Source organism: Mytilus edulis, chromosome 5 (assembly GCF_963676685.1).
Source record: "Mytilus edulis chromosome 5, xbMytEdul2.2, whole genome shotgun sequence".
Taxonomy (NCBI): Eukaryota; Metazoa; Mollusca; class Bivalvia; order Mytilida; family Mytilidae; genus Mytilus; species Mytilus edulis.
In genome coordinates this window covers 78,076,549-78,090,640 of record NC_092348.1, presented here as the reverse complement: position 1 = coordinate 78,090,640, position 14,092 = coordinate 78,076,549, and the positions used below count along the sequence as shown (strand labels likewise).

The 14,092-nt window shown below is 30.2% G+C and overlaps 2 protein-coding genes across 15 annotated transcripts in view; one reads left to right on the top strand and one right to left on the bottom strand.

Annotated features, from left to right (window-relative positions):
* The window catches only part of LOC139524508 (uncharacterized), an 83,210-nt gene extending 79,752 nt beyond the window's left edge, over nt 1-3,458 (top strand). For all 14 annotated transcript variants that reach the window (XM_071319324.1, XM_071319319.1, XM_071319327.1 and 11 more), the window contains one exon: nt 427-3,458. In XM_071319324.1, coding sequence (XP_071175425.1) covers nt 427-838 — 412 coding nt within the window. In that variant the 3' untranslated portion in view covers nt 839-3,458. The remainder of the gene's footprint in view (nt 1-426) is intronic.
* Nucleotides 3,459-5,856: 2,398 nt separating this feature from the next.
* On the bottom strand, nt 5,857-13,664 carry LOC139524505 (uncharacterized). Its single transcript, XM_071319310.1, has 4 exons — nt 13,582-13,664; nt 8,952-9,096; nt 7,617-8,501; nt 5,857-6,717 (listed from the first exon to the last, which is right to left on the bottom strand). The coding sequence occupies exons 1-4, from the start codon at nt 13,607-13,609 to the stop codon at nt 6,633-6,635; spliced, it is 1,143 nt and encodes a 380-aa protein (XP_071175411.1). The 5' UTR covers nt 13,610-13,664; the 3' UTR covers nt 5,857-6,632.
* Between the last annotated feature and the right edge of the window lie 428 nt (nt 13,665-14,092).

Here is a 14,092-nt window from a genome sequence, read left to right as displayed (position 1 = left end):
ACCCTGTTTTCATGGTTGTCTGGTTTTGTATCCATGGGTAAAAATTAAAAAGAGAAAAAAATGAACAGAAGCCTATCTATTTTCAGAATTAAGAGATTCACAGCATCACAAATTTATATTCATATATCAGCTGAAATTAATAAAGTATTAATTTAAATTTATTTTGCGGGATAGAACTATCGGTTCTAAGTTTAAAACTTTATAAAGGACAATGTTCACTTTTGCCCAAATATGGCCTTGAATATTAAATTTATTATACGCTATCTAATAGGTCCCAATTTTTGTTCTTAAATGGAATCCATTAGTGCTTTGTATCAATAGTTTTAAAGTGGCCCAAATGAATAAGCTTAGGTTAAACAAGTTGTGTACCAGTATAACATTTTTCAGGCAAATTGTAACTAATCTGATTTTTTTTTATCTTTTCAGTGTGTCTAACAGGCATACCTATATTTCTAGAAATGGTACAGCAAGATCAGAATTAATCTCCGACCATGAACATATCGGAGTGGAAAGAGTTAAAAAGTTGAAAAAGAAAAAGAAACGTAGAAGTCATCGTCCAGTAGAATATCAAGAAAATACCACTATGGATGAAAATATCTATGACGAAATACCTACCAGTACACCTAGGAGTACGGCACCTGCAGTGCCACACTTGCCAAGGTCACTTAAACCTCTACCGAAAAGACTTAAAACCGAAAGTGAGGCTTCATTTGCTTCTTATTCCGGACGATCAAGAACTGACCCCTCGTCATCAGGAGTGTATAGTAACCATGATTATTCAAAGCCTAAGAAGGAGCATGCAATCAACATAGACTCTGATAAAGAAGACCTCAGATAATTAGGACCCACGACTAATAAAGGCCGGAATGAGATTTAGTTTTAAAGAGTCCTAAAACCTGGAGGTTTTTTGACAGATATTTATAGATTGTCAAGTCAGATTGTTATTTACATAATCAAAAGTTTTTTTTTATGCAGGATTACTCATACTGTGATGTTAAAGTGAGATTATGCATATACAAATGTTTATTTATTTTTCTATCAATAGTTTATAATCCTTCAGCTTTGATTGAAACAAAGAGCATTTTCAACTCTCTATATTTGATATATCTGATATATGCAACTCTTTTTTTAATATTCTCACATGAGATTGTTTTAATCTGAAATAAATAGAGCGATACACATTGATTTTTGGTATTTAACATCATTTTGAATATACTTGGCTATATCATGGTGACCAAGATGTATACACAAATGTTTATTGTACTGTTAAGTGTTTTTTGAAGTTTTTTGAAATAAATATATGAGTGAATTTTATCTTTGAAAATGTGTACAGATATTTATTGTTAGTAAAAAAAAGTGATATGTAATATTTAAAACAAATTTGTTTTAAACTGTAGACTGTGATAAATACATGTTTTTTGTGTATCTTTTAAAAAAAATATAGTATGAGTGCTGTTTAAATGGATTTATATATTATGTTGTAATTCTTAACATGATCAAAATGAGGCTTTTTTTTTTAATATTGTTTACATTTTGAAATGAGTAAAAAAAAGAGTTGTATTAGATCTGTGAATTTTTTCCAAGAAGTTAAAAGCTCATTTGGATCTTGTCATACAGTTTTTGGGTTTTTTTTCACGATGATTAATTTTCTTAACATAGAAAGTAACTTGTTCTAAGCCCAACATTTAAGGTAAACAAAATATGACCAAAGCAGCATTTAAGCAGAGGTTATATTGTCAATGCTAATGTTCTTTTACAGTATTAATTTGTAGGTAGTTGCAAATACCCTATATAAATTTATAGGTTGGTGTAACATCCACTTTATAGATATTTGCTATCTTTAAATTAAGTATTGCATGATTATTTTCTTTTTTAGTTGTATGATTATCAATTTAATTTCTAATTTAAAAATTTGGGGTAAGTGGATTTTTTGGAAAAAATCCTTGCATATTAAAACATAAGGTTTTCAAGAAATTATGATTATAGAGATTGTCTGAAAGAGATAAAAGTTAGTAAAGGATGATTTTTTGGATTGCATTTGAGAATTGAGTAGAAAAATAAATAATTTCATAATTTTTAAGCATAAGATTTGTAAATAGTCCATGACAATCAAAGTCTAATACGCAACGATTTTTATGTAGAATATTTGGTGCCTTCAAATGTGTGAATCTGGTTTTGCCAATATAATGTTAACCTGTTTACTCTGATTATAACGTAGATGGTGAGGTGTGAATCTAATCTTATTTTTATGTAGTCTGTCATTTTTCATACTAAACTCTAATCTCATTGATTAATTTCTATGTTTGCCAATCCAAATTTAACCTTTGGTGTACTTTGTCAACATTCTTTTACCTTGCATGGAAGTATGCTTCTTTTTGTAATGACTAAAGTTTATGTCATTCCAGCCATTAGTTTAAAGAAACTTTGCTTACTTTTTTAATTGGTTAAAATTGTCATTCCATACAGATAATATATGGAAAACAGGCTGTTTTGTCAGATTTCAGATATATAAATGATATAAGGGTTAAAAAAAAATTCTTATAGAGAAAAGGTATTTTACAATTAGCAAGGGATTGTATAATATGCTTTTGGTGCAGCTGTTTACTGTGAGATGTTTGCTTATTTTTGTTTAAAAAATTATAGATATTGAAATAATTAAAATGCAAGGATGCAATGAACCATTGTGAACTTGCTTTTGAGTTTGTGTGTCTGTTCATCGCTGAATTATATATTTTTTTTTATTAAAATGAAGAACAGCAATAAAAGTGCTGTCCTGTGGTTGTTACTTATCATTTCATCCTTCTGTTGGATTTTCAATATTATGAAAGGTATTATCATTTTGAATATTATGTTTTTTATTATATAATTTGGTTGGAATTAGAATGGTAAAGGATTAAATTTTGTTTCATTTATTTTCATTTGCTACCATTTTACTTACCTTTTCTACGAGTTCAATGATCAGAATGATTTTAGAGTTTTGTTTGTTTGAGAAATTTGTAAAATGGATATAACTGAGACAGATATGTTATAATATTATCTGCTTTGCTCAGACTATGTGGAATTTAAGCACTTTGAATGATTTTTAAAACAATATCTTTGCATTCAATAATACTCAGAATATAACAATTTAAAAAAAAAATTGCTGTATTTTATTATTTTATATTTATAAAAAAAATCCATGACAAAGGGACATTGTATTTTTAGTAATGGTATTAAAAAAACATGCAAAGTCAATGGAAACAAAGAATGAATAATATTTTAAGGTTTTCTAGCAGCATTTTTATAACGATTTTAACAATGCATATATACTATATTGTCAAATTATATTTTAAAAAAATGGACAATTGCTAAGTTGTGCAAATATAATACTGTGATACCATCAAACCGTCCATTTTTCTTTTAGAAAATCTTTAGTGAGAAATAACATTGTTCATTAAAATGTATGTTATTTTTACAAAGTTATTTGTTTTTTCATTGCATTAAGTATATTGAAAGTATTGAGAAATGATGTTTCTCCAGATCTAGTGGCAATATCAGATCAATACAGGTTTTCAGTAATGAACACGTGTTCATTAAAAAGAACAATTATCACCAAGACCAACTCCTAGGTAAATTAAAAAAGGGAGAAAGTCAACAGAAAAAAATGGAAATCAACTGTCATATTCCTGACTTTTAAAGAAAATAGTTGGTTAAACCTGGTTTTAAAGTGTATTATAATCTAAATATGGCCAAAGTGTGTCCAACATAAGAACTGATAAAAAACAAATACTGTCAAGATAAAAGTTCAAAAGTTATTGTATAATCCTCAAGAAGGTCCTTGGCCTGAAAAAGCAACAATATATGGTTGGGTCAAACACGTTTTGTGCACTATATAATATTCACCACTAAGACAACAAGCTAGGACACCTAGAAAAAACTATGCAGGATATGATTCTACAAACCACAAATAATCTGCAAAGTACATAGTAAATTCCGCTTGGAATTCGACTTAAGGAAAAAACAGAAAAAAACCCCTGTCAATTGTATTTCTAGGAGTAGATACTTAAATTGATACTAGTAGTCAGCCCAAAACACGAAATATAAAAATGAAACAACAATAGAATGATTATAATTTTGAACAGTCATTTTATGAAGCAAAACAATGACGAAAAAATTGAAAAGAACAATTCAACTTTGTTGGTGATTTGTTATTGACATAACTATAATGAAGAGAATGTGCAATATAACTTTTCCTGATGAATGCATTCTTCTCTGTATTTGAGATGAATTTAGAAAGCTACATTATACTTTGTGACCTTAAGGAATAAGATATAATGTTTACAATGCATAGAACCATTTGAAATGTAGAGTATAACAAGATGTCAGCATGTTACTATGTTAGAAGCTTTTACCAATCGATAAAAAAGCCCAACAACAAACAGTATGGGTTCCATGCACTCAACTCGCATGTTTTGGTAGCCCATACATACAGAATGTTAAATCATTGATACCAAGATGGCCAAAATACAGCTTCGAAAACTACTGTTAATTTTGATTATAGGGGTTTCAACATTAGTAATTAATAGGAAAACTATATATTCCATGAACTGATAAAACTCTTTCAATTGGCAGTTTGAGGTGTTTGCAAGGCATATCCCCTGCATGTACATATATTGGCACAAGTCTTGTTACCCATGACACATAAAAATAGCTTGTATCTACGTAGAATGAAACATTTTGAAAACTCGTATAAGAAACACAAACAATGAAATGTCTTATCAACTAGGACATATATTCACCACATGTGAGTGCTGCTGGAATGTGACATAATTTGAAAGGTATCTAGGACATTGTCGGTAACCATCTCGATTTAAGGTTTATCTCAAAAAGAGGGGAAAGATACCAGAAGGACAAACAAACACATTAATCGTTAATAAAAACGACAACGTCATGGCTAAAAAAGAAAAGACAAACAGAAAAACAACAGTACACAAAATGCAACAAAGAAACTAAGACTAAGCAACAAGAACCTAACCAAAAACTTGGGTTGATCTCAGTTGCTCCCGAAGGCTAAGTATATTCTGCTCTACATGGAGCACATGTAACAAGTCAAATTCGGTAGGTTACATTCAAGAAAAGTGGACGGGATTGTAGTTCTGAAATTACGAACATATCCGCTATCATCTGTGAAACGGATATTCTATAACGACCAACCAATTCGTACTGGTGTCCGTAAAAGAAACAAAGCGCTTTTGGTTTTATAGTTTTCTTGTGAGCAGCAACCCTCTACTAGGAAATTCAAATCCGGCAATATCGTATTAATTGACACCGGAGCACCTGAGATCACCCCCAGTTTTTTGGGGGGTTCGTGTTACTAAGTCTTTAGTTTTCTATGTTGTTTCTTGTGTACTATTATCTGTATGTTTGTTTTATTACATTTTAAGCCATGGCGTTGTCAGTTTATTTTCGATTTATGAGTTTAACTGTTCCTCTGGTATCTTTCCTCCATCTTTTAAGAGATATATACTCCATATGCAGGCACTGCTGGAATATTGCTACATGGAAATGAAAAGTTGGGAAGCTGAAATCATCGTAATGCTTTTCCAACGACCGTCATTGTCAATTTCTAGATGAAAGTCGAGATATGAGGCAAATCAAATCTTTCCATTTGTCTTTTAGTTATGAGTAGGGAATACTGTAAAGTTAAAAACAGTCAAAATGTTTTTATACTACTAGTATTGCAAGATTAAGGAGTCTTCGATTGTACGTGCTCTAAAATATCTTTGAAATTTTTAAATATCCACATCTGATTCACGCCTTCCCTTGAAACGACATATTGTATATTTTGATATTCGTGAAGTAAACGAAACAACCAGGTAAAATAAAACATTTATTTTGTAAGTTTAACATAGTGTATCTGTGAAAAAAACTATTGTCTAATTTGTCTGCTTAAAACATTCACTAACGCTCAAGTAACACAATTATGAAAAAGTTGTGGTTTTTCAAAAAATCGTTATGAATTATATTAATATTGCGATCTATGTTACTGTTCGATTACCACTTCTTAACCAGAGTGGTCTAACAGAGCGTTATTTCCATTATGATGTGGCCATACTATTTTTTTACCTGTCAGTTCGAATTAGTATGTCGATTGAATAAAGCAAATGGAAACTTTCGCAGGGTCGAGGGTACAATTACATAGAACGAGGAAGATAACTTGTCAGTTAACATTTGACTAGAAACATGATATGCAATTTGAATGAGAAAATGAATAACTTTATCTGCATAACACACATAAATACATTAGTAAAAATATCTAATGAAATAGTAAAATATGTTTCAAATGAATTTTAAAAAGTCTTCATCATTTTCGTTCAGATAAGTTATGACATGTCTATCCAACCTTGCATCATTATATTTTCTTTAAGGTGAACTATTTATGTTGCAAAGCATGTACATGTATGTATTATATTTGAGTTAAATTTTCTGCACTATATGAGCAACAATTTAAAATAGTTCAAACGTAACAGTGATAATCTCAATAACAATAAATATTATGCTGTTCCAGAAATGACAATTTGGCAAGATCAACAATACGCATGTATTACACAGTGTCTAGGAACACGTCACGGTGGATAAGGAAATTCCTTTAATTATTGTTTAATCTGCCGACAAGAACTCAAATCATCTCGCAGCATCAATGTTTTGTCTTTACATTTGGATTTGTTAAATGTGCAACTGTAAAGATAAAAAACAAACAATTAAGGTCATACCAAACATTTTCACTAAAATTAGTTTGGCTAGTTTAATTTTCATAAAATTTTGTCAAAGTGTTTACTTTGACCTTTTAAAAAAAAATAAAAATTTCAAACATTTTGAACCAACCGTTTTGTCAGAAAAAAATACACTGGTTATATAGCAGTTTGACAAACACCAATTTTGATAATTGAGAAGCTTAATATTCCTTTTACAACACAACGTAATTAAAACGTTTAGCTGACTTTACAGAGTTATCTCTCTGTAGTGTTAGGTACCACCTTAAAACACCAATTTTTAATAGCTTGTACTTGTATGATCAGCTTAGTCTGTTTAGGCAAATATCTTAAAACATATTATGATGTAACGTTTTCTCCAAATTTGAAATCAATATTCACGGTTACTACTACATGTATATCAAAATTTACAATTTTTATAACGAAAATTAGTTCCATTAGTTATTTCCAAATTGTTTTAAAGAGTAAATTATGCTCAATCTTTAGTTTTGTCTATGCTTTGTTTTGTGTATTTGCTGACGTGTTCCTCATTTCTATTATGTATTTCACTATAAGTTATACTTAATAGTTTTTTGATCATGTTAAAATACTCTAGGATTGTTTTAAACGTTTTTACAATATTGAAATTGGGCATGTGAACTATAACCTATCACTTTATATCTATAACCTTTTCTGACAAGCTATCATTACTCAGTATTTAGTTTTATATGTTGTGTTTTGAAATATGGTTTATTGTTTTTTTGGTTATCAATTTCTTTTCTTGCCATGTGATTGTCAGTTTGTTTTCGACTTATGGGTATGAATAATCCTTTCATATCTTTCTTCTCGTTTTTATAAAGCTAAATATGTGTTATGTTTACTTACAGATTTAAATAAAATTGATTGTCTGTACCACAGAGAGGATCCAACGTCTTCGGGCATACTTTAGAATCAACATCTGTGCAGAATAACACGAAGTCTATTTCAGTTGGGAACTGCATATCTGTAATCTGTTGAGTTACTTGTGAACTGATAGTTGATTCTCGTGATTGAGTCGATCGTTCTAATGATGTCTTCAACAGACTAATTAACACAGATTGTGTTGTCTTTAAATTTATTGACGTAATGTTTTTGGTAGTTTGAGTTGTTGTAGATGAACCCATTGTATGGAAATCTTTATTTTTTTCATCTTGTGTTGACTTTGGTACGTTGACTTTTTCAGTTGTTGTCGATACTATCATATCTAAGGTGGTCATGATTGTTTCAATGCTTGGGATTTTTGGTGTGGTCTTAATGATGGAATGGATGGAAGATTCAGTGGACTCTGTAATGTTTCTAGTAAAATTACACAAACTATTCTCACACAGGGGTTTTTCTATTGCTCCCTGAACTTCCTGGCTACTATTTGTATTTTCTGTTGATTCAGCAACATGGTGTCCAGGTAAATGTTTCCTTGTCCTAGTAATATTGTTATCTGTACGAAAATTAAGTCTTTCGTCCGCACCCATTGTAGTTGAATTTTCGACTGTAAGTGGGCTGTTTGTTGACTCTTGGAGCTTCCTACCTTTAAGATTATATGCATTTCTTCTCGGTGTGACACCATCTATGCTCCTTTCAGTAGTTTTTCTGTACATAAGTCTTCCTGGTGTGTTTGTTGATACGCTGCTCGGTTTTTTATTTGCTTTGAAACCAATCATACATTGTGAACAATGACCTTTGCAATTAATCTCAAGAACATTATTGCGGCATTTAGCCTGCGCGTAAAGACACCTAAAAAAGCATAAAGTTTATGGCACTTTAAAAAAAAGGCAACAGTAAATTATCGATGTAAAACCCCTAAATAAAAGACAAGAATAAGATACCGATGTTCCAAAGAAAAAGCCCATGTCAGAATTGCAATGCTAACTACTGGTCTAGATATCCCACCGGGAACGAAATGTGTAACCCATCTGAGGAGTTTTTATTATTTTGGAGCACATCCCTCATAATTGCTATGCGTCGCCAGTAAAACTTCACTTGCAACGGTCAAATCGCCAATTGACGACGGCAACTCTAAAAACGAAAGTTCTGTTACTCCTTATTTTCATGAAAGTGAAATCGGTTATCCTCTTATGTGTTGAATATCAAAGTATATCATTCATAACTAAATCACTGTCAAGTGTTTGTTTTGTCAACATTTTGCAATGAATTAAAATTATATAAAAAAGACATGAAACAAACCTGTTTGAGTAAGTTTTTCCATCATTTCCACAGACAATCTCGTTTGGCTCAGCTGAATATTGTATGTTACAGTTAATTTTAGTTACTGTTGCACACAACTCTTCCTGAGACTGACCAGTAGCTACGACATGTACCAGTATAAAACCTGTAAATATAATCATATTGTAACTGTTATATATGTCATACTAAAGTAACATTATATTGCATAACATTTCTGAAGTTGCATTTTCATGCAAAGAATGTGATTTAGTGCTCACCTCACTCACATTATTTTAAAAAAAAAAATTGAAACAAAGATTATACGATGATATTGTACAATATTTGAAGGTCAGGAAAGGACATCGTTTCCTGATATTGGTCATTAAAAATCAATATTATATAGGTGTAAAAACATCCATCTAAAATGTCCTTGGCTTATTGACCCTTTTTCGTTAAACCATATCACACTTTGGCCCGGTTAATATTGTTTAATTATATCAAATTTGAGAAGATAGTAAATAAAATAAGACACTTACTTAGCTATTGAATGTTTACATGGGATCTAATTTTCAATGAATATATTAGATTGATACAAAATAGATTCATGATTCTAAATTTAATTGCATTGTGATTAAATGTAGACTTTTTATCTGTAGTTGGAAAGTTTGTGTAGACACCTGATTAATTTTGAGATCAAACTAGATACTAGAATATTTTTGTCTCGTTATGTTGTTGTTTCATTGACACATATCTCCATCTCCTTTTGTACTTATTAAATCATCATCTCTATTTGTACTGATATCTTGAAATTATGAATAGAGTTTTTTTTCTGGATATTATACTTTTCTTAATATTTTTGTTAGTTTCTAAAACTTTCAAAACATATATGTTAAACATCAAATTTAACGAGTTGAATTCAAATGTTAATCAACTTTGTCTTTAGATTTAATTTGTGCATATTCGCTTTCCGAATGACCTAAGAGTATTTACAACCTTCAATTTTCGATAGTAAAATCCACAATTGACGTCCATAAGTATAACGTTCCAATACAGTACTTCATAATTTGAAAGCAGTTGAACAATTCCTCTGGTATACAATATCTAGATATCATGTTTTTTGTACAAGTATTCTTGTTAGATAATACATGTTCCCTTTTTTTTTATACCATGCGTAGGAATAAAATCAAGACCACTATGTACAAACAAGTTATAACTGGTTTTGTCTTCTTGAACATCATATTTTCTTATTTCAAATAACAAAACGCATTTAAATATTTTAGAAATGCAAGGAACAATAAGTATATAATTCATAATGTAATAAATAAACTTTAACACCAGCTGTACTGTTCAGAAAAGTACCATCTTTTCAAGTTAACCATTAATCAAAATGATATATCGCAACTTGAGTATCTTAAGTGTTTAGCTTTAGATTATTATGTTGACAAATTGTATCATAAACTTAGTTTGGAGAGCTCTCTATCGTTCTCAATGATACCACTCCCTTTTAAGTAACAATGATCAACAATGATAGTTGTAAATAGTATTACGTATTATTGCTACATATATACGTTCGTGTTTTTCTTATTTTTTAAATATTTATAAGATATCAACTTTTAAAGTATTTGCTAAAAATATGCAGTTGTTTTAGTACCATACATTGTTTTACATTTATAGGTCTTACTAAAAAGGAGGAGAGATAGAAAAAGAAAATAAACTCAATATAAAAAATAAAATTGCTTTGTAAAAGAAATTTTCGAACAAATAAAATAATCCAATGTATTTCTCAAATTGTATAAATAGAAAACAAGCATCAGACTAAAAGAAGGTAAAAGTCTAGATTTGACAGATGTTAAACAACTTATTGGAAAATTCGACAGAACTTCTTGTTAAAAACTTGTTTTTTTGTTTTACGTCACGCAATCACAGAAACACAAAAAGAAAACAGAATGCTATCACAACATATTTAAGGTAGTTTGTTTATTCGATTGCTACAATACCAGTAAGTGTAGGTAAAACAGAAAGAGAAGCCAAATACGTTACAAATCTAAGAGCATTACATGAAAATTATATGACAATCGTATTTTAACAGATTTGCAATACCAGTGTACCGATGCTAAACTCTCATGCATCCAAAAAGAAAATACAAATCAAAGCAAAAAAAGTAATAACGGTATCACATGAACTCTAAAAGAATGAGATCGGACGCGTAAATAGGCTAAGCGTTTCCTAGGATATGAGCGTATCGTCCTTTTGACAACCAATTTACGCCAAGTTCTGAAAACAATGTTATTGTGGTTGGATTATATTGGAAGAACCACAACTTTGTTAAGCAAGAAAAATGGCAATATAATCTTAAAATTCAGAATTCACATATGGGTCATTTTCAAAAAATGTCGAATTTTGAAATTGAAAAAATTATTGAAAGTTACTTGTTCAAACAACCCTCTACATAAGCAAATCAAAACAAACAGTACTTTAAGAACAACATATTAAAAGATGCAATCTTAATGATGTCATACAAAAATATGTTGAAACATTTTTTGATCGGTGGTACATTATTTTGTCTATCCTGTTACCATTTTCAAAAGAAATTTTGGGTTATTAAGAAAAGGTTTAGATAAAATGTTAAGCTTGTTTTACGTAGACAATTAGATGGTTTTCAAGAGAATAAACTTCTATATATATTCATTCTGTAATATAATAGACTATTTGCCAATTTAAAAGGTTGTACTGAAAAATGCCTCTAAAAATTGGTTTTCAAAGGTTGTAAAAATTACCACCAGTAATGCAAGTCTAAGATAGCAATATATATTGTTCGGCATTTTTTCACCCTTTCAAATAAACCCAACATCAAGTAAATCCCTCATAAGTTAGTTTACTTTTCTCTATATTTCATTGGTAACAGGAACGTACGTTTCTGATATATTACTATATAAAAGTCTATCCTGTTACCTTTTTGTCTATCCTGTTACCGATATCAGTATTGCACCTGCGAATGCTTAATTGGGAAGATTAATACGTTATAACCTTAAGATGACTTCAAACAACGAAATATTTCATTCGTTTTGCACCTATATGTTAAGATAAAAAAATTAACGACGTTTTTGTCTACAATTGTCTATCCTGTTACTGTAACCATAGCAACCATAGTAACAGGATAGACATAACAGGATAGACAAATTTCTTCGTTTTTGATTGCTGTTGTGAAATAACTACTCCCTTTGGTGAAGTGATTACGTTTTCCTATTGTGAATTTGGTTTCCAACACGTTATTGCACTTTTTACAAGTATACTGTTGGTGTATTTAATCAAAATTGGTGGTAACAGCATAGACATGAAAAATAGTACGCTATATTTTTTTCACTAAATTTCTTGAAATTTCTTTTCTCTACACTGTCGTTCAAGAAACGAGGCGTTTTAAATGTAAAGATTACTTTGCACTTTTGAGATAAACACTGACTGATTCAATATTCATAGGGAGAATAATTTCACGGCTGATTTAAGTAGCGGTAACAGGAAAGACATGAACCTCCTGTACGCAGATTCAATTTAGTTTGTAGATAATATGTTACATACAATGATATAGAAGCTACGATTTTTCGTTAGAGTAATATTAAACGTTCTTAAAAAGTCCCTTTTGCAGATATCAAGGCGATCAGAAAATCGCAAAAAAATCATTTGAAATGTGTTTTTCTGACACTGTACGCAGACAAATACCCCCAAAATGGGTCTTAAATGCAGTTTAATCTTATCAAAATAGATGTAAGGTGTGTTTATTATTAATGTTCTGAATCACAAATCCGACAAGCTTTCATTTAAACCATTACAACTGAAATTTCCATTAGAAATAAAAAAGTTAGCATGGGTGTACTGAAAATTCGACATTTTTTGAAAACGACCCATATAGCCTATTTTATGTGCTTTGCAATCCGAATAGTATAAAAACTGATTTCTACAAAATAATAACTAGATTAACAAGACTACATTTTGATTGTATAAGTGTGGGCAAATTTATAGTATTTATCCAAACATGTACATGAAGGATTTTCTTAACAAATACCAAATATCTATGGGAAGTAAAGCTTTCCGTTGTCTTTCATACATAAGTTAGTTTACACTGGGGAAAAGGAACCCTTTTAAAATAATGTAGGTGGCCTTGTTTTCAAAGGAACATGTTCCTATCAAATTTACCATAGTTTTTCAGTGACACCCGGACAAAATTCATGTAAAAAAAACTGGTTTCAAAGCCAAATTTATCGGTGAATAACATTTTGATTCTACAAAAATATGGTATGAGATGTCTTTAGATATTGATGAATTTGTCATCATTATATTTATAAATACGCCAGTTATGTTGATAAAGCCTTAAGTGCCATAGGTTGCCACACTGGGAATTTGAGTAAATACTGAAAGAATCTACGAAAATTACCTTGGTGTAATTATAAGCGGTTCTCTGCATAGGAATATATTTTCAAAATAAAAATATTTCTTATGCATATACTCTTTAGAAGTATAACATATATTGAACATATTGAATTGAAAAAAAATATGATAATAATGATGAATAAATATATTTATGCAAAATAAACATCGTTAAGTAAAATGCATCTAAAATCTACAAATGCAATAAATATCAGTTAAAGAAACTTACCGTATACAAATTTGCAAAGATGAGCCATTATAGATACGAACTAAAATTTTGTCTGTATGAACTAAACAACGTGTACTTTATTTATGAAATGTATTGGTAACAAGTATCGATTATAAGATTTAGGACTGGCATATGTAGGTTGGACTATGATAATTTACAACCTACCGACCTAGTCGTTCCAAAGTATGTTACAAAATTAGCTTGAATTTGATTTGGTTCGACTGACCACAATCCTGATAGCATTGGACTTATGTAAACATGACAGATTTGTTTTAGTTATTACATTGTAATAATGACGTCAAGTTGTAATCAAGGTCCTTGAAAAGGTGAAATTTTAATCAAACGAACAAACTGTTTTTAAACGCAGCATTTATTAAATTCACGAAATATGCCTTGTTCTATTGCAGGTGCAGACAATACGTTATAACATATGACGTAAAAGCAAAGCACGTTCATTGCTGCCTTACAAAGTGACCTTCCTATACATTAGACACTGGCGTAGATAGAGTCA

What these genes read in the sequence shown, in the direction of transcription:
- LOC139524505 (XM_071319310.1), bottom strand. Translation starts at nt 13,609, where the DNA reads ATGGCTCATCTTTGCAAATTTGTATACG. An exon ending in TCTTTGCAAATTTGTATACG is followed by an intron (nt 9,097 to 13,581) that starts GTAAGTTTCTTT and finishes TTATATTTACAG; the next exon opens with GTTTTATACTGGTACATGTC. An exon ending in AATCAATTTTATTTAAATCT is followed by an intron (nt 6,718 to 7,616) that starts GTAAGTAAACAT and finishes TTATCTTTACAG; the next exon opens with TTGCACATTTAACAAATCCA.